The sequence below is a fragment of the Orycteropus afer genome, unplaced genomic scaffold, assembly GCF_000298275.1.
Source record: "Orycteropus afer afer isolate SDZICR_OR568_19922 unplaced genomic scaffold, OryAfe1.0 scaffold00358, whole genome shotgun sequence".
Taxonomy (NCBI): domain Eukaryota; kingdom Metazoa; phylum Chordata; class Mammalia; order Tubulidentata; family Orycteropodidae; genus Orycteropus; species Orycteropus afer.
In genome coordinates this window covers 536,337-557,407 of record NW_006921945.1, presented here as the reverse complement: position 1 = coordinate 557,407, position 21,071 = coordinate 536,337, and the positions used below count along the sequence as shown (strand labels likewise).

At 48.2% G+C, this 21,071-nt stretch overlaps 1 protein-coding gene across 1 annotated transcript in view; it reads left to right on the top strand.

Moving 5' to 3' along the window:
* WEE2 (WEE2 oocyte meiosis inhibiting kinase) overlaps positions 1–19,581 on the top strand; it is a 36,299-nt gene extending 16,718 nt beyond the window's left edge. The window contains exons 6-13 of the mRNA XM_007952779.1: positions 3,595–3,741; positions 4,412–4,519; positions 4,635–4,720; positions 5,423–5,593; positions 8,035–8,171; positions 10,597–10,739; positions 18,413–18,733; positions 19,502–19,581. Coding sequence (XP_007950970.1) covers positions 3,595–3,741; positions 4,412–4,519; positions 4,635–4,720; positions 5,423–5,593; positions 8,035–8,171; positions 10,597–10,739; positions 18,413–18,733; positions 19,502–19,581 — 1,193 coding nt within the window. The remainder of the gene's footprint in view (positions 1–3,594; positions 3,742–4,411; positions 4,520–4,634; positions 4,721–5,422; positions 5,594–8,034; positions 8,172–10,596; positions 10,740–18,412; positions 18,734–19,501) is intronic.
* Positions 19,582–21,071: the final 1,490 nt, after the last annotated feature.

Here is a 21,071-nt window from a genome sequence, read left to right as displayed (position 1 = left end):
AGTAGTCAGATAGTAATTCTTACTAAGGAGTAATTTGAGAATTAACAATAATACATGTCAAATACTAGCACAGGGTCAATACCTGATGCATAGTAAGAACTCAATAACAGTTATTAGAGTAGCCTAAGAAAATTCCTTAGGGGCAGTAACACTTGAATTTGACTCTGTGGATGGATGACTAGAGTTGAGGGAACAGAGTGAAGGCATGTGCATGTGTTAGGGGACAGCACTCAGGCAAAAGGTATGGCATTGGGAGTAGGTCTTATAGTCAAGAGATGAACTTTGCAGAGGTGAGCCCTATGCACTATTCAGCCATAGGCAATAAGGTCAACAGTGGGAACACTACGAGGGCCCTGAGAGTCAGGCAGTGGGTCTGGACTAGATGTGGTAGGTTATGGAGTCATCGTGGTAATCTAGTAACTTTACCTGCACCGTTGTTGTTGTTAGGTGCCATCGAGTCGTCTCTGACTCATAGTGACTCTATGTACAACAGAACAAACCACTGCCTGGTCCTGTGCCAGTCTCACAATTCTTGTCACGCCTGAGCCCATTGTTGCGGCCACTGTGTCAATCCATCTTGTTGAGGGCCTTCCCCTGTTTTGTTTATCCTCCATGTTACCAAGCATGATATCCTTTTCCAAGGTATGGTCCCTTCTGACCACATGACCAAAGTAGGTCAGATGAAGTCTGGCCATTGCTTCCAAGGAGCACTTCTTCCAGGGCAGATCTGTTAGTTCTTTTGGCAGTCTATAGTGCTTTCAGTATTCTTCACTAACACCACAACTCAAAAGCATCAACTCTTCTTCAGTCTTCCTTGTTCATTGTCCAGCTCTCATATGCATATGAGGGAACTGAAAATACCACAATGCGGTTAGGTGCACCTTAGTCTTCAAGGAGACATCTTTGCTCTTCAGCACTTTAAAGAGGTCTTTTGCAGCAGATTTGCCCAGTGCAATATTTCATCTGATGTCGACTGCTGCTTCCATCGGTGTTGGTTGTGGAATCAAGTAATATGAAGTCTGGCAAATTCAAACGTTTTTCCACCCATCGTGATGCTGCTGATTGGCCCAGCTGTGAGGATTTTTGTTTTCCTTATGTTGAGGTATAATTAATACTGCAGACTGTAGTCTTTAATCTTCATCAGTAAGTGCTTCAAGTCATCCTCACTTTAAGCAAGCAAAATTGTGTCATCTGCGTATTACAGGTTGTTAATGAGTTTTCCTCCAATCCTGATGCCATGGTCTTCGTCACATAGTCCACCTTCTTGGATTATTTGTTCCTCATGCAGACTGAATAAGTATGGTGAAAGGATACAACCCTGATGTACTCTCTTCTTGATTTTAAACCATGCAGTGTCCCCCTGTTCTATGGACAGGTTCTTGACGAGCACAATCAAGTGTTCTGGAATTCCCATTCTTCTCAATGTTATCTATAATTTATTATGATCCACACAATAGAATGCTTTTGCATAGTCAATTAAACACAAGTAAACATCTTTCTGGTATTTGCTTTCAGCCAAGATCCATCTGACATAAGCAAAGATATCACTTGTACTAGATCCTCTTCTCAATCCAGCTTGCATTTCTGGAAGCTCTCTGTCAGTATACTGCTGCAACTTTTTTGAATTATGTTCAGCAAGATTTTACTTGCATGTGATATTAATGATATTATTTGATAATTTCCACATTCTGTGGGATCACCTTTCTTTGGAATGGGTACAAATATGGATCTTTTCCAGTCAGTTGGCCAGGTAGCTGTCTTTCAAATTTCTTGGCATAGCCGAGTGAGTGCCTCCAGTGGGGCATCCATTTGTTGAAACATTTCAATGGGTATTCCATCAATTCCTGGAGCCTTGTTCTTCACCAGTTCCTTCAGTGCAGCTTTGACTTCTTCCTTCAATACCATTGGTTCTTGATCATATGCCACCTTCTGAAATGGATGAACATTGACTATCGCAACCCCTCCTTGAGTTTCTGAGGTGATATCACTATGGAAGTAGATTGCCCAACCTTCCTGCTGAGGAGTGGCTGGTGGGTTTGAACCGCCAGGCTTCTGGTTAAGTCAAATGCCTTAGGCACCACGCTACCAGAGCTCCTCCTGTAGCCCACCATGTATTTCATAAAGAGCTGAATTCTTTTCCCTTTTGAACATAATGTTTTTAGTCTGACAGATTGGTCTAGATTCATTTGTACACAGGATACCTTTAAATTCATTTCCTTAAAAATCTGATCACCATCTCACATCCTGTTGTTCTGAGAGGGTGGGGCTAAGGGCTTTATAACTGCCAGTGAGATCCAGGAGTCTATAATTTGACTGAAGTATCTGCCAATGCTTGCTAAATGATGAGATCAAGTATGTATTGTAGGAGCTGTGGAGTCCATTCTGACTCACAGCACCCCTAGAGGACAGAGTGGAACTGCCCCACAGGGTCTCCAAGGCTGTCAGTCTTTATGGCAGTAGATTACCATGTCTTTCTCCCATGAAATTTCAAGGGGCAGGGTTTGAACCACCAACCTTTTGGTTAACAGCTGAGCACTTAACCATTGTGACACCAGTGCTCCTTATAAAGTATGTAGCACTCAGGGTGGGGCATTCAATGTCAAGTGGTCATATGGACCCACGCCCCTTTTTTCAGTTGGTAACACTCAGTATTTAGGGCTGGTTTACAAATACTGTGACACAAATAGGATTTATATAGAGGTTTTATTTTTTTCTTAGGTGAACGATCATTTACACTCTTACCTCGTGATATATTTTTAGTAGTATTAACTTTAGGATTATTAAAATTACTAATGGTCCCTAAGCCACCAGAATGCCTTAATGGTCCCTGCCTAAGTCTCATGACAGTAGAATGGAATGATGGTTTATGTGTTAGTAGCTCTGCCATCAGGCCTGATTGGCCTTCGACTTACTTGGCTTAATAATTAGGTGAAATGTACACAGTGTTTGTTGTTGGCAGGTACCATCGAGGCAGCTCTGACTCATGGCTACACCATGTCCAACTACATGAAACGCTGCCCAGCCAGCACCACCTTCATGGTGGTTGGTGTGCTCAAGTCCGTGGTCACAGCCGCTGTGTATCTGAGTGCCTTCCAACCCAGGAGGCTCATCTTGGACAATATCTTATCATGATCCACTGGCTTTTCATTGGCTAGTTTTCAGAAGATCAGTCCTTCCATCCTGGTCTTAGCCTGGAAGCCGCACTGAAACCTGTCCACTGTGGGTGACCCGGCTGCCATTTGAAATGCTGGTGGCAAAGGTTTCAGCATCACAGCAACATGCAGACCACCACAGCGGGACAAACCGACAGGCGGGGGAATCTACAGTGCCATTCCAGGCCACTGGGGGCAGGAGAGGCACGTATGGGAAACCTGGGCTGTTAGAATTTTCTTTTCTTCTTTTAAATCCCTGTGGGTCTTCTTTCCATTGTGCTATGGACACAGGGCAGGTATGGTTATTTCACACTGACCTGGGAAGTGATCTAGACTTGTTGGGCTGAGTCATTGATGAGGGATTTGTGAAATATTTGCTGTCATCCAGCCATCATCATAGGTTTTCCCTCCTTCTGTGAGGAACTCTGTTGTTCTTTCCCAGGTGGGAGCTTGCAGACTGCCATATCTGAAAACAAGAAGTCCAACGATCACTTCCAAGAGCCCAAACTCAAGGACATCCTTCTGCAAGTCTCACTGGGGCTCAAGTACATCCACAGCTCCAGCCTGGTGCACATGGACATCAAGCCCAGTCAGTACACTCCCCTCCACGCCTGCCGTGTGGCTTGTCCTCTCCCCACTGTCCTCAGAAGCCTTGCCTGTGTGTTTATCAAGTGCCAAAGAAAGTGTTTGCCAGCAGAACGCCCTCCCTGTACCTGTCACCCCTAAAAAGTATTAGTTAGGCTGCTTTATCTACTTTGCTCCTGGGCCCGGAGGACCAAGGGAAGTTTCTTCCCAATATAATGAGGACAAACTATGAAAGTACTTATTAAATTTATGACCCAGCAAAGGGACAGCATATTGACTACATCCCGATCGTGTTTATGACTAGCACTATACCCCTTCCAGTTCAGCACCAATCAAAGTGGGCGATGATTGGTGGTTCCCCCATTTGCTAATGTGAGACCCAGAGGCAGGCTGTTCCTATTGTGTGTGTGTGTGTGTGTCTGTAATAGTACCCTTCCACCAGTCTCTTCAGGGGATGGGGAATGTCTGGGGCCAGTTGACCTTAAACAGGCATGACCAGTAACAGAGCTGATCATGAGTAATGGGAGAGGGCCCACAGTAGAGAAACCTTGGCAGTCTTGTCGCATCAATGCAGAGGAAGAGGGAGGAAGGAACCTGGGATGTCAGATACTGAAAAGTCTTTGGAGTGAAAAAGCTTAGGAGTCATTACTTAGATCAGTTCTGTATTTTTTCAGGTAACATTTTCATTTGTCATAAGGTGCAAAGTGACTCTCCTGTAGCTCCTGAAGAGGTTGAGAATGAGGCAGACTGGTTTCTCTCTGCCGATGTCATCTACAAAATCGGTGAGTCGGCCTTACACCTCTACCAGCACATGGCAGTCTCAGAAACTCAGTTCCAGCTCTCAGGAGACATGCTTTCAAAGGGTGCTCTGTATTCTCACCTCCCTTTTGTCTTTAGGTGACCTGGGCCATGTGACATCAATAAGTAACACCAAAGTGGAAGAGGGTGATATTCGCTTCCTGGCTAAGGAGATCTTGCAAGAGGTACAGACTGGAGAAAAGTGGCATTTGTAATCCGTTGAACCATGAACTCTCAAAGAAGGCTCACAGTGTGAGATAGGAAAAGTGCATATTTATAGTTTCAGCTTCAGTGTCCCTTTTCCCTTTCAGCATAGACACTAACGGTGGGAAGGAAACTTTTCTGAAAACTCATGCGGGAACTGGGCCCCTTGAGTGAGACAGTGCTCCCGCTGTTCTTTGTACAGGCCCTGTGCTGCGTCTCCTAGTCCTCACAGTGTCTACCAGGAAAGAAGCCTTTCCCTCAAGCCCTTCTTGGCCCAACCCATCCTTATCAGGCTACCACCCTTCTGATAGCACTACCAGTTCTGCTTATTGAATGACCTTTAGTCATCATCCATCTAGATGTCTGGCCAGTTGGGCCTAGGATAGAATATAAGTCTCCAAATAAGTTCTTCCTTCCTGTAACCAGCCATTAATGCCTCAAGCCTCTTTGAGCCTGACAGGCAAAATGGCACCACCATGCGGTCCTGGGTCCCTCAGGGCCCAGCATTGTTTACCAGGTGGATTTTCACTTCTTCTGTCTCCTCTAACCCCAGCGGTGTGACCTTGCCCGTGTATCTGTGTAGAGCGTACACACACTCAAATGAACTTCTCTTAAGAGTTATGTGTTGGCTGAGACTCACTTTGCTGGCAGACTAACCTGCCTTCCTGGCTTATGTTTTGAAGGATTATCACCACCTTCCCAAAGCAGACATATTTGCCTTGGGATTAACAATTGTGATGGCTGCGGGAGCCGAGTCATTACCCACCAATGGCGTTGCCTGGCATCGTATCCGCCAGGGGAACCTTCCGGACATTCAGCAGACGCTCTCTGAAAACTTCTACGGTCTGCTCAAGGTGCTTTGTCTTCTGAGATGGAGAAGATGGACATGTCTTTAAAAATATATATATATATATATTATGGCAAGTAGATGGGGGAAGGGGCAGGGAAGGGTGCTGGCAATGCCATTAAGAAGGAGGACAAAGTGACCAGGATTAGGCAGCCCAGAAAAGACACAGGACAGACTGACAACTTGTCAGGAAAACTCAGAAGACATCATGAAACCTTTGGCATTATAGTTTGCAACATCCTGCTGCAAACATTTTTTCTCATTTGCCCTTTCTAGCAACTATATAAGATGGACAGGGATTCCACTCCGCAGCTGCAAAAACCAAGGCTCAGAGCATGTCCCTGGCTTGTAATTAATCCACCCAAATCCGAACCTGCTCTTTCAGCTTCTGTTTCAGGCTTCTAACCATTACCAATGTTCCACGTGGTGACAGGATGACAAGAACTGAATGTTGAGCATATAGGAGCAAGTATAAGCTATTTTATTGGTTGATAGCTGGTAATACCACCCACCATTTGAGCTCCTGGAAGATAAGCACAATGCCCATTCTGTAATCTCTGTGGTAACTGTGCTGGATGATCTCTGAGGTATGTGCAGGGACAAGGAAAGGAATAATACTTTGGAGCCCAAAACCCAAACCCATTGCCATTGAGTTGATTCCAACTCATAGTGACCCTAGAGGACAGAGTAGAAATGCCTCTTAGGGTTTCCAGGCTGTAATTGTCACGGGAGCACACTGCCACATCTTTTACCTGTGGAGTGGTGGGTGGATTTGAACCGCTGACCTTTCAGTTACTATTCAAATGCTTAACCACTGGGCCACCAGGGCTCCTCTGGGAGCAAACAGAGGTCCCAAAAGGCCCACACTATTGAGAAGCTTAGAACACGCAAAGGTTTACATACAACTTACTCATGGCTTGTGGACCAGAACGGAGTTCCCCAAACCCATTGCTGTTGAGTTGATACCAACCCTGCAGGATAAAGTAAAGCTGCCCCATGGGGTTTCCAGAGGTGGACATCTTTACAGAAGACTGCCACGTCTTTTCCCACAGAGCAGCTTGTGGGTCAGACTGCTGACCTTGAGATTAGCAGCCAACCGTTTAACCACTGTGCCACCAGGGCTTCTTTTAGGGTGGGGTTCCATAAACACTAACCCCACTGCCACTGAGTCGATTCTGATTCATAGTGTTCCCCATTGGTAAGAGTAGTCCTGCCTTATGGGGTTTCCAAGGCTGTAAATCTTCATGGAAACAGACTGCCATATCTTTCTCCTGAAGAGCTGTGGGCAGGTTCGAACCACCAACCTTTCAGTTAGCAGCTGAGCACTCAACCACTGTGCCACCAGGGCTCCTTAGGACACGGTTCAAAACTCAAAACCAAAGTCACTGCCCTCGAGTCAATTCTGACTCATAGCAAGCCCCACTGGGTTCCAAGGCTGCAAAACTTTACAGAAGCTGACTGCCCCACCTTTCCCCTGCAGAGCGGCTGATGGGTTCAAACCACTGACCTTCAGATTGGCAGCCAAATGCCTTAACCACTGCACTGCCAGAGTTCCTGCAGGGACAGGATTAGCATCCCTAAAATAGCCTTAGACAGATCTGTTCCCCTGGAAATAGGTTCTGAGTTCCATAGTTTACCTGCCAACTTCAGATACGCATCCTCCTTCCCGACTTCTTCCCTCTCCTGACGGAAGGAGGCAAACCTGCCCCACAGTGGTCTTTTGTTCCTAGTCTGGTCATGTTTCTGTCTGGAAACCACTCTCCCATTCAGCTGATGCTGCGTCCTTCCATGCTGGCCCCGTGCAAGGTGACACACGGAGGTCAGTTCATTCAACCCCCACAACCGTCCCGCAAGGTGCATGCTGTCACCCTCCTTCTCAGGAAAAGGAAGTGGAGTTTCACCAAAGCCAGGTGACTTGCTCAAGCTCCATAGTAAATGGTGGAGCTGGCTGGCGGCCTTGGTCCGTGCTGTCCCCATTCCATACTTCTAGCTGCTGTGTACAGTTAGATGTGTCTGCCCTATACATTCATCATGTCTTCTGCCTGAGACATCATGGTAGGGGGTTCCTGATTCATTTTAAGCAGAAAAGGAGCTGAGTCAGTGTGAAGAGGGCTGGACTCAGAGTTGGGTAACGAGGGTTTGGTCTTGGCTCTGCCAGTCACTTTTGATCTTAAGGCCTATGTTTCTTCCTCTCTCACATTGCAAGGGATTAGGCTAGGTAATCAGCCAGCCTTCTCCGCGATGCTTAAAGATGAGCCAAGGGGAGTACGGCTGATGCTACCGGGCAGGGGTGAGCCTCCTGTCCCAGGGGCCACGCTCTCGCTCACCCCCCCACAGAGCAGAGGGAGAGTTCCGCAGCAAACGTGGGGGAAGCTGGGATGGAGGCGGCTTGGGTGGGTTCCCGGGAGTGAAACTTCTCTCTCCTTCCTTCTGGGCCTGCATCATCAGAACATGATCCACCCTGATCCAAAGAAGAGACCGTCTGCAGCGACCCTGTGCCGAGTTCTCTGTCCCTCCCGGGGGAGGGCAGAAGCACTCCAGCAGCAGCTGGCCATGGAAAAGGTCAAGACAGCCGCACTCACAAGGTAGACACTAGGCGTGGAGTCAAGTGAGAATCCATGCCTCCCACCCACACTGCTGTGCCCGGTCTGGTGTGTCTCCAATATGGACTCAAGTGGAGCCCAACATTCTAATACCTAGACCCCTGCCCACAAGGTAGACGGCAACTTGAGGTCCTTTGTGGGGCACTGGGCTGGGAGGCTGGCTGACTGGGCTGCTTGAGAGAGAGAATTCCTGTTCATGCAAAAAAAAAAAAAAAAAGCATAAGTGAGGAATACAGGGACATAGAAATGGTGAGGAAGACTTGTAGGAGTCTGAGCGACAGCGGGCTCCCGGGGGACTGCTGGGTGATCATGTAATGTGGGAGGCCTGTCGGTGACGTGGCAGAAACCTACCTGAGAAACCCACTGAGTGTCAGGGTGAGTAGGCAGACACACTGTCCTGATACAGTGGAGGAAGAGGTATTTTCTAAGCAAAAATCAGTTCAGCCTCTAACCATGTAGGCTTCTGTTCATGTGTGCACTTATTTATCAATCTGTTCATTCATGGAACAAAGGGAATTAATTAGATGGGGTGGGCTTGGGGAACAGGCCAGGCAGTGGTGTTTGAATAGAATTCTGAAGACATTTTAAAGTGATTACTGTGTGCATTATGCACTGTTGAAATATATATATGTATATTGTTGTTATGTGCTGTCGAGTCAGACTCAACTCATAGTGACCTCTCCTTGGGTTTCTGAGGCAATATCACTACGGAAGTAGATTGCCCAACCTTCCTTCTGAGGTGTGGCTGGTTGGTTTGAACCACCAGCCTTCTGGTTAGCAGTCAAGTGCTGTAGGCATTATGCTACCAGAGCTCCATATATGTGTGCATGTGTGTGCACACATATATACATATTTACCTAGAGAGAGAAAGATTATATATATATACACACACACACACACACACACATATATAATGGTTTTTGCCCAAAATAAACTTTAAAGTCTAAGTTCTCTTGGATTCACAATCCATGTTAAAAAGCCCCCAAAATAATGCCCTGGTAATAAGTTGTGGAGAGTCCTAGCCTTTAGTAAGGTGTTTCTTCCTAATACATAATTAATGCTTTTGCTCTGGTTTTGAATTCCATTTTCCCACGAAGACATAGACACACACACACAAGTTGCTATCAAGTTGATTCTGACTCATAGCAGCCCTGTAGGACAAAGTAAAACTGCCCCATAGGGTTTCCTCAGCTGTAATTTTATAGAAGCAGACCACCACTTCTTTTTCCCACAAAGCAGCTGGTGGCTTCAAACCACTGACCTTTCGGTTAGCAGCCAAGTGCCTAACCACTGTGCCATGAGGGCTCCTTCGATAGCTAGACAGATAGCTGTATCTATAGTTCATGAGACTAGAAGTTTCGCTTACGGTGCGTGTGCCTTCTGTGAAGTCAGCTATGGGGGCTTGACTATCATGAGCTGTCGCCAGGATGGACCCCTTCACACAGACTCACACAGAGGGGGACGGTGTCCTCTTGCAATTTTTCAGACCAGAGGTTGGCCAGCTTTTTCTATAAAGGGTGAGATGGTAAATGTTTTAGGCTTTGTGGGCCCCATGGTCTGTGTTGTTACTACTCAGCTCTGCTGTTGCAGTGTGAAAACAGCCCTAAAAAAAGTAATCATCGTTGCCATGGCATCGATTCTGACCCTACAGCAACCCCTTAGGACAGAGCGGAACCACTCCCTAGGGTCTCCGAGGCTGTGATCCTTATAGGACCGGGTTGCCAGGCCTTTTGTCCGGCATAGCTGCTGGTGGGTTTGAACTGCTCCCCTTCCAAGGACTTTAACCATTGTGCCCCCAGGGTTCCTTGAAAGCAGCCCTAGACGGTACGTAAACAACTGGGCATGGCCGTGTTCTGGCGTGGAGTCCTGGGCTGTGCAGACGGTTGAGTGCTGAACTCCCAGCCTCAGGCCAAAGGCCTGGTAACCTGCTTGTCCACAGTCACAGCCCTGCAGACCCCATGGAGGGTGGTTCTGCTCTGCACCCGTGGTGGTGCCGTGCGTGGGAGTCAGCGCCATGGCAACTGGCTTGGTTTTCTTGGTTTGGTGCTACAGGAAAGCCTGAGTCACAAAAACAAGCGGTGGGGTGGGTTTGGCTGTGGTTTGCCAACCCCTGTATCTTCATACATAGCCTGTAGAGAGAGCTGTTCACTCGATGTCTTGCATGTTAAAGACCATTGATGCCACCATCAGTAGGTTTTGGAAAACTGAATCTGCTGTGCTCTGTGGCATGAGGATGTCAGCTTTGAAAAAAAAATCATGGGAATGGAATTTTCCATTCAAGCTCAGGCTTGTTTTTGTAAATCCTGAAATAAAATGAAAACTCTGTTTTCATGCTCATTTTGATCATCAATATTATCTTCCATTGTGGATTAAGTAACCTATGGTCCCCCCTGTCGTTTGTTGCCAGGGAGCTGAGAGAAGTGCAGCAGACCCTGTCCCCCAAGGAAGAGAGTCACCCTGGTGGCCCTGGGGACCCGGGTGCCCCCTCAGGAACAGGAAGCACCAAACGCCTGGTGGGAGGAAGGAGCACAAGGTCTTCGAGCTTCACCGGTGGGAGGTGCTGAGGGGACACTGTTCCATGTTCCCTTTTCCCGTTCCCATAAGAGTTCATTCACATGAGCCATCCTTCAACTCCATAGCTTCGGGAAATCGCTATCAACTATCCCAACCTGCCTCTGATGAAATGGAGAGATACTAACCAACTTGAATGCCCTAAAATGTCTAAAGCCACTCCTACTTGGGCATTTTCAGCCAAGATCCTAAAGCTGTCAAGGCTTCTGCTGAGTATTTGTCCCCAACCCAGTCATTGGTAGCCATTTCTCTTCTCTGCTGTTACATTCCCAGCACTACCTTTGGACAGTTTATTCACTTCTCGCGTTTGTTGATGTCCAAAGGCAAACCACGGGCCTCTGAACCAAAAGGAGAAAGGGAAGCAGCTCTCCATGGGGTCTATGGACCAAGAGGTTACCTTTTGCCAATTCCCTACCAAGGAGCCCAGAGATTCTTGCCATCCATAGAAAGCAGGAAAACTTGGTTTTGAATTGAGGTGATAGCTCACAAGGAAATGAGCTTGGGTTTCAACAGCGCTGGTTGTGTTCCTAAGAGAGAATTCTCAGCTACTTTGTCCAAATATTTCTCCTGCATATTTTCTGGGTGGAGACAATCCCTTTCTGTGATACTGTATTTATTAAATAAATGGCTTCAACATTCCATGAGGGGGATAGAAGGAAGACTACCTATAACATGAACATTTATGTGCTGCTGTTGACCTGTGGAAAAAACCCACTCAGAGCTGTGAAATTTGACGATTCAGGGAAATTTGACGTGGCTGTCGTCCCCCAATCTATTTGCCCTGATCCTCTTGTAGCTGTTACGACTGGTTTTGATTTTTCTGGGTGTCACCAATTTCTCTTGATCTTAGGGTCAGAATTTTTCTTTGTTTCCTGTGATATTTTATTCAAGTATTTTAGTCTGTATATATTTTTAAAGGAATAGAACATTTGTAAATAAAGGTTTTTATCTTTTTCCAAAGCCAGATAACTGGTAAAGTACTCTTCTTGGCAATGTGTGGCTAACAAAGAATGAGAAGCTGATGTTGGAAAACACTTCTTCAGTAGATGGGTGAGAAAATTCAGCAGGTGTGTTGTAGCCTGTCTTGACTGCAAGGTCCAGCTCTATAGACCAGAAAGGCAGTAATGGTTAGACTATGGAATAAAATAACGTTGCTTGTAAAGGCATTTGGAAGCTTCTCCTTGTGTCTTTCACCACCTGTCTGTCCATGTGTCACACGGTGGTGGCCTGTGTGTGGCTGTGATGTTGGAAGCTGTGCCACTGGCATTTCAGGTGTCAGCCACCAGGTAGGTGCATCTCACCAGGGCTCCCAGGCTAAGATGAGGAGGAAGGCCTGATGGGCCTCCAGATAAGCCAATGAAAAGCTTACATATTTCAGTGGAACACTCTCTGACTCACTTGCTTAGGACATGTCACCAGCAGGGATCAATGGCTGGAGAGGACATCCTGTTTGGGGAGGTCAGAGGGTCAGAGAAGGTGAGGGAGACCCTTGGTGAGATGCACTGGCCCAACAGCCACAGGATGGACTGGAACACGCCAGTAACTCGGAAGATGAATTGTGTTCTGTTGTATATAAGGTTGCCATGAGTTGAAGGTGACTTGGTGACAGATCATCTGTCTACCTATCAATGTACCTACCTACCTACCTACCATCTATCATTTACCTATCATCTGTCTACCTCCCGTCCCACCTCCCTCCCTCTCTCCTCTCTCACTCCCTATCATCTACTTAGCTACTTACCTACCTACCTGTCCATCTATCTGTGCATCCTCTACCTACTTGTCTGTCTACCTACCCGAGTCACTTTATGATGACAACCTGTCAATGTTTTTTTTTTTTTTCCTGCTCCCTTATTTTCTTTCCCTTCACCTTTAAAAGCTAACTAAGGAGTTTTCATGGACTAAATCCTCACCCATCCTTTGCTCCACCTTGGAATCCTTTTCATGCAGTTAAGTGGGGTACAGAGCCCTGATAGTCCGTTTCTATTTCTGTGTAACTAAGTCTTTATTCAAGGTGTTAACATTTATCTCTGGCCACCCCCTCCCTACTCTCTTGCACACCAGGCCATGCCCCTTGCTATATAATGCAAGACCGACCACAGTTTAGGACAAGTATAGACAAGTATATTAAGCGACACAATGTCCAGACCATAATTCACTGGTTATACTTGTCATCTTGTTGTTGCTGTTGTTGTTTGCCGTAGAGTCGGACCCGACTCATAGCGACCCCTCCTTGGGTTTCCGAGGCAGGATCACTATGGAAGTAGATTGCCCCATCTTCCTTGCATTGATAACTACCACTAGTGCCACCCACAGTCCCTTGTCTGCTGTGTTCATCAAAGCTTGCCCTATCCCCGGAGAGGATCTGGTGCCAGGTGATTGGCTTCTCTCTCTCTCTGTAGGACTCATAGTAGCAGGACATCGCCCAAACAGCCTGGAGCTGCCTAGTCACTCTTCAGTGTGAGAGGGACTGGGTCTTCACTGGTGTTGCAGTTTGTCACGTCTACTCCAGGTGAAAAGAGGTTCTGGTGGCACAGGGGTTCAAGCATTGGCTGCTAAGCAAAAGGTCGGCAGTTCTAACCCACTGGCAATCTGCAGGACAAAGATGAGGCCGTCTGCTTCCGTAAAGATTCACAGCCTTGGAAGCCCTGTGGGGCAGTGGGCCCTGCAGGGACACTATGCGTCAGAATGGCCTGGCTGGCAGTGGGGTTAGTTTGGCTCTCCTCCAGGTGAACTCTACCCCTCGCCTCAGGAGGAAGCTCCTTTCTCAGGCAGGAAGTTCTGGTGCTGCACTGAGACCACGACATAACCCTCGTGTTATCAGGATCATTAACGTCATGAGGTCGGTACCCCTGAGCCCTTTAAACACTTTGGGGTGAGCAGTTCCGTTCCTGGGGCTGTATCTTCAACACGAACACAGTGCTGACAATGTGCCCACAGACAGTCCGGACACTTGGAGCTGAAGCAGTGGCCCCTGAGCTCTGCTGGTCTTGGCTCTGACACACACCCATCGACTGAGGCCGGCTGCCGCGGAGTGGGCTCCAGCTCGCGGCGACGCCATGCTCCCCGGAACACACACGTCTTCCCCGCCATGGTCTGCCTCAGTCCTCTGTCGCAGTCACTGTGTAGTCTGAGTGCTTCCCAACTTGGGGGCTCACCTTCCCACAGACAAAGTTCTGTTGGGATCCAGGGGGTTTCCACCGACTGACGTCCAGAAGCAGATGGGCAGGTCTTTCCTCCCAGTGTGTGTCAGTGTGGAAGCTCTGCTGAAACCCGGGCACCGTGGGAGGCCTGGCTGGTGTCTGAAATACCTGCGGCATGGCCTGCAGCCTCCCACCCACACCCCAGCTACCACAGCGCGACACGCTGACAGGCGGGTGGTGGGTACCAAAGGTAGAAGCCATTTATCTCAAGCTGTGGAAAAGCTAACATTGAAACACCAATGTTAGCATTTCTGTCTGAACAATGAAGCTTTTTCACCTACATGAATCATGTTGTTGTTGTTATGTGCCGTCGAGTTGGACCTGACTCATAGCGACCCCTCCTTGGGTTGCCAAGGCAGTGTCACTTCTGGGCCCATGGATGAACTGCAGAAAATCTGTAAGTGTGTGTGTGTGTGTGTGCGCAGAGAGAGAGAAAGAGAGAGAGATGGGAAGAGAGAGAGAGAGAGAGAGAGAGAGGAGGTGGAAGATTCCAGGACTTCCTCATCAAAATGCATATGACAGCTTCTTGACAGGGAATGCCTAATACCAAACAAACTGGAACCACTCGTCCAGGCCTTTGACTCTTTGTTTGCCCGTCTAATTTCAGGCGCATCTGAGTATCCTTCTGGGTTATCTCTATTTTTCCTCCCTATTTCTTTGCTCAGGATCCCTGGTGGCATAGTGCCTAAGGCACTTGACTGCTAACCAGAAGGCTGGCGGTTCAAACCCACCAGCCACTCCTCGGAAGGAAGGTTGGGCAATCTACTTCTGCAGTGATACCGCCCCGGAAACCCAAGGAGGGGTCACTGAGTCGGGGCCGACTCGCCGCTCTGGCCTGTGACCTGGGCCTTCTAAAACCTGTCCCTGTTTTAAAGGGTACTGCTGACTGGATGCTCACAACGATGTCCCCATCCTCTAGGAGCTCACTGTCAATGGGTGAGAGGGGCACCTTGGTGATGGTTTAAATGATAGTGCAAGGTAGACTGAGTGTGCAAAGATAATGTAACAGGGAACAGAGGAAGGAAGGACTCCTTGTCTGCAAAAGATGGGGGGGCTTCTGGATGTGGAGCATGGGGGCGGGGCGGGCAAAGCCAGGCCGAAGGCTTATGGCACTGGGGGTGGGCAAACAAAATTGGATGATACAGGAAAATGCCTTACTCAGCCCTGTGGGACCTCACACTGCAACCTTTCAGCATGCTGTTCTTTGCCGAAGGAGAAAACAATTAAAGTAGCAGCACTGGCCAATTCTGGTGACAGTTCAGATCAGCCCGACTCCATCAAGAGGTTACTTATAAAGTCACAGCGTTCCCCACAAGCTGTCTGTTTTCAAGTTGCGTGGTGCTTTTTTTAAAAAACAACTTTTCCCACAGCTGCAAGTATTTGTGAATAGAAAGGAAGACAGGGAGGGACAAGTGGTACAACGGAGAAAGGCTTTTCAGGGTCGAGTGGTTAGATATGGCTGAATGGATGTGGGTGATCAGGGAGCAGATTTAAAGGCGATTCCAAAGGTCAAGTCTGGGAGGTGCTGGTACCCTTAACAAAACAAGGAGGGTGGAAGAGGGACACTAGCTTTGCAGGAGAGGCTGGATGTAGTTTTCATTTGACTTGACAGCTGAGAGGAAGTACGATTTTTTTAAAAAATTTATTGTGGTAAAATATATATAATAATAAAATGTAACTTTAATCATTTCAGTGTACAATTCAGTAATGTCAATTACAGTCATGTTTGCGACCATTACTCCATTTATTTCTGAACGTTTTACTTCACTCCAAATAGAAGCCCAGCATCCTGAAGCAAGAACGCCCCAGCCCCTAGTAAATGCTAAACACTACACTCCATGCATTTGCTATTCTGGGTGTTCCATAGAGGTGGGATCATACAATATTTGTCCTCTGGGTCTGGTTTCTTTCATGTGGCATACTGTTTCAAGGCTCAGCCATGTGGTAGAATGCATCAGAATTACATTTCTCTTTATGGCTACATAATATTCCATTCTATGCAAATAGTATGTTCAAACAGGAAATCGTTGGAGGGCAGCGGCAGTGGTAACAGAGAGGAAGAGATGAGGAATACACCAATCCTGTGTGGAAACCTGAAGGCAGTTCAACACGGTGTGTTTCAGGAAGTGAACATTGTGAAGGTAGAAGGAAAACGGCCGTGTTATCAGTTATCGAGTTGATTCTGGTGCAGAGGGTTTTCGAGGTTGTGATTTTGGGAAGCAGATCGCCAGGCTGCCTTCCAAGGCAGTTCTGGGGGGGTTCTAAGCGCCAACTTTTCAGTTACTAGCCGAGCCCTTCACTGTTCATGGCACTCAGGGACTCCATGATTATTGGCACGAAGCTCCTAGAAACATGCCAGCTCGGGAGCTGGGCCTTCAGAGGATGAAGATGTACTTTGCCCACCTTGTTAAGTAGTTTAGACTTTAAGGGCGAGAGTGGGCCATTGAAGGGTGTGAAGGCGCAGTTCATTGGCTGAGCTGGAGGGAACGGAGATGAAAATAGTCAGGGAGACCCCTGCAGCCAGGATTCCACTGGCCCCAGGGCTCCTGCCTCCATCAAGGCCAGGATTGAGGATACTTTGATATTTAAAAGACTTAATTAAAAATCAGCTCTGGTAGCATAGTGGCTAAGACAGTTGCCTGCTAACCAGACGGCTGGAGGTTCAAACCCACCAGCCACTCCTCAGAAGGAAGGTTGGGCAATCCTACTTCCGTAGTGATACTGCCTCGGAAACCCAAGGAGGGGTCGCTATGAGTCGGGTTTGACTCGACGGCACATAACAACAACAACAACAATTAAAAATCAGGTAACATTGAAAATGAATGCAAATCCATGATCAACAAAATATCACAATTTTAAATAAAGACAAGGTCAATAAGTGTAAGGTAATTATTTAAGAATGCTACGTGGTCACAAAACACTGCCAGGCATAGCAATTCTCTCATTTGGAAGCAAGCTAAACAAAGAAGTAGATTTGGAAAATATTATTGATAAGAAAGTACAATTATAATAAATTCTGTTTTGATAAAAAAAAAAATAAGCTTCAAGTAATGTTACGGAGGTAGGGAGAGCTCATGTATGGAAGAGAAGCTGCTGCCCGGCCTCAGCCCCTTGGAAATGACCTTGTCCCTGCTGAGAGTGAGGTAGGGACAGGCATGAGGAATGGAAGGTGCCCTCATATTCTTTGGTAAATTACTTAAGTTACCCCTACTGATAGGAATGGTAAAACCTATAAAATTGCAAGTGGAAAGGTTCGTAAGCCCCAGGCCATGTGTTGCAGCTCCTAAGGAGTCAACACAGCAGACTGGGTGACAGACCCCCTTCTGACCTGTAGTTAAGAAGATGCCCATCAATCCAGAGACCAGAACAGGAGCTAGCAATCCCACCCACGGGCCAGCTGTCTGGCTTTCTCCTGTGTCCCCTGTAATTGCTGTCCACCAACTGGGAAACGCTGACGTGTCCCCCTGCAGTCTTGTGAAGCTTCATGAAAGGCTTGTTCTCCATAAACCGCCTCCGTTTCTGCGAGCAATTCTTTCTCGCCAGAGGACAAGAACCCATTTGGGTTTCATAGGGTCCATTTCCTGTAACATCATGAGTCTCAATACACCTACTTTTCAAATTTTCAATGTTTCTTCAACTACTTTGTTGTCGTGTGCTGATAAGTGGGTTCGAACCACCAACTTTTCCGTTAGCAGCCAAGCACTTAACTACTGCGCCATCAGGGCCACCTTTAACTAATGTTCCGGAAAAAAAATTTCTGAAAACCTGTTAAGGCATGCACATATTTCCTCGGGCCTCGGCTTCAAATATAGTTCAGCAAGTCCGGTACCAAATCTGTCATTATTTAAAAAATTATTATTACTATTATTTTTTGTTCACGGGTGTTTTTATTTTTAGGCATTAATTTAAACTTTTAAAAAATATTGCATTAAAATATTATTTATCTTGATTGTCCCTATCTTGGTGCCCTTTACAGTTTCGCACAGAACGGGTGACGAGCTCTGCTGGTGCACTCGGCTATTAACTGAAACGCCGGTGGTTCAACCCACCAGCCGCTTCGCGGGAGAACGAGCTCTTCTTCCATACACATATCACTGCCGTCCAGCTCCCAGTGAGTCCCCATTGTTTCTGAGGCTGTTAAGGAAGTAGATCGGCCCATCTTCTTTCCGTGGAGCAGCTGGTGGGTTTGAACCGCTGATCTGGTTAACAGCCAAACATCTTACCCATTACGGGACCAGAGCTCCTTGGAAATCCAATGGGGGCAGTTCTCTGTCCTGCAGGGTAGCTATGAATTAGTCAACACGACGGGTTTAGGCAACTGGCCTGCTGTTTGGTTTGCAAGCCCAGCCCATCGGGTTTTCGCCCGGGCTCAGCTACCCTAGATTTCGCCCACGTCGCCCCCTCCTGGACCGGGTAAGGAATGTCACCAAATAAACGCGCCAAACTCAGCCCGTCGCATCCGGAAGGAAGCTCCCGGAACTCTCGAATCGGGGGCCGTGTTTCCCGCTGGTCCTGCCGGCTGCATTTCTACGCCGCACGCCTGCTCCCTCTGCTTCCGCTTCCTGCTCTCGCGCACGGGCCTGCGCCCCGGTGCTCCAGGAGTCCCTTCGCTGCTCGTGCTGTCGGGGCCGGGAGCTCAGGTGAGCAAGGCGGCAGGGCGCGAGTCCCGAGCGGGCCGGCACCTGGCCCTCTTCGCTCTGGTGCAGGACCGCGCGCTCCTCCCGTCGCCTGGGCAGAGGGCCCCCGGAGTCTTCTCTCTCCGGGATGGAGGCAGGGGTTTCTGCGGCAACAGGTTTCAGATTTCATTCCTTTGATTTTATTGAGGCCATACCGTGTGTTGGGCAGGGCTCCAGGGGCAGGCCGCGGGTAACTCAGACGGAACTCTCCTCGGGGAGCTGGCATTTTAATGAAACTTGAGAAGTCTGGAGGCTGGAAACGAGAATAACTCAAGAGTTAGAATTTTTTACGGGAAGAGGAAGTTAGGTGGGCTCGACGTGACGTCAGACCGAGCCCAGCGCCGTGACTTACCTCGGAGGACGCGGGATGTTGACGTGTCAGGGTTGCACTGTGCAGCGCCTGGCGGTCATGCAATTAGGAACTTGGAAGGAGTGCACTTGGGCTCTTGCTGGCAGAGGGCCTTAACTTTCTTTTTGTGTTTTAGGGAAAGAGCCATTGGATTGTAAGAAAAGAACAGAGAAGCCATGTTCCGGAGGCCTGTCTTACAGGTAGTCGCCTTTCCCGATCAGTGCTGGGACCTGTCATCAGCCAGAGGGTGGATTTCTTTAGTCTTTTGACAACGGGGCAAAAGACCACCCATCCCACGTGTCCTCATTTGACGTGGAGGGTTGGGGATGGGTTCTGCCGGTGTAAATGGTGCCCGTTGATAGAGAACAAACACTGTGGAGGTTATTCACACCGTGATAGGCATCAGTGCCTGTTCTCAAGAGTGCCTTTCAGGCCTTGCATCTAGATGGGCGGGGGCGCCCTGAAGGTCTCTAGTGATCCACGCTGGGCCTTTGATTGTGCCTTTGTCTGTAGAGCACGTGGGCCCTTCGCCCGCGGTCTGCCTCCTGTCACCCCCCAGCTCCCTGCACGGAGGAGAGCAGCTGAAGCTTTAGTGCCTCTGCCTGTAGGTTCCTTCTCCCCACTTTGGCTGCTGCCCTTCCATCACCGGAAATGCCCTGAGTCGTCGTAGACATCCCTCTTTCTTCACTGAACACGTTTGGCTGAGTCCCGTGAAGTCCTCCCAAGACGACTCCAGAATCAGTTCCTCTGTGGCACCTGTCCTCCTCTCCCGTCCCTGCCCCCACAAAATCGACCTGTGCCCACTTTATCCTATGCGTACTTTGTCACGCGTTGCAATGTGAGCACAGAAAAATTACTACTGCCTCTGTAGTGGGAAGTTGGCCTTAAAACCAAAGTGAAAGTTTCAAAATCGAATTACACAGAATCATCCAAGTTAACGTCCCTTTCCCCATTTCTCCTTCCTCAGTGAGTCTTGATTGTGTGTGCAGACTGACACCTGTTGTTAGGCTGTGAGACCGAGGAGCTCTGGGACAACTAAGCTCTCAGATCCGTACATTTCTGGAATCGTCACCTGGGTTGTCAGTTTGATTCTGCTGTGGACATCTTTACTTTCTTCACCCACCCTCTGCCCCAAATGCCAGAGACGGGATGACATAGGCAGCAGCGTTCCTGGGACGGGTGTACGTCTGCCTGGTGGACTTTTGCTCTTTGTATTAACAGCCTGCTGCTTTGTCTTTCTCTGATGCAATGGTTAGTTCTCTGAGTACAGCGATAGGCCCTGGGCTGTGCACTGAGATCTGGGTGGCAGCCCTCGCACAGAATGTCTTTAAGGTTGGTGGCATGGCGTGGTGGGGAAAGCCGCGGCCTTGGGTTCCTTTGTGACATGGACACTTCCTTGCTGCAGGAACTGAGCAAGGCATTCATTGCTGCTGGGCTCAGTATCCTCATCACTGAAACGGGGGTAATTTTGCCTAGTGTAACGATTTATCCTGAGGTTTAACGGATGATCGGTAAAGCGTTGGCTGGCGGTCAGCAAAGACCACAGGTAAGTTCTGCTATTGGCAGAACTTCCCTCCTTGGCAGCCTGCCACGGACAGCCTTATCTCTGTACATTATCGGAACACCAGATTTTTTCTGTGGTCTGTTGAAAGCGTGGTCTTTTCTGTGGTCTGTTGAAACCTAACTCTAACTCTGTACCTTGTTGGAACACCAGACACTTTCTGTGGTCTGTTGAAAGCGTGAGTGTTCTCTGCAGGTATTTATGGAACTCTTATGCTGTGCTGAGCCCACTGCATAAGCTGTTGGATTGAATTCTTACGATAGCCTTGCGAGGTAGTCATTACCTGTCATCGTTCTCTCCTTCAGTGCAGTGCTTTGGGACAGTCTTCCCTCTGAGTCTCTGAAGGAGCAGCAGGGGCCAGCAGAGCAGTTGTAGACTCTACAGGTCAGACCCCCAGGGGGTCTGCTTTAGTGCCTGTGCCCGTCCCCATGTCACAGGCACCGTGTAGGGAATGCCTCTCTGTCACCATTAGCCTCGTGATGTGGCTGAGGTGGAGGCTCTTACGGTGATGGCATTTGATGG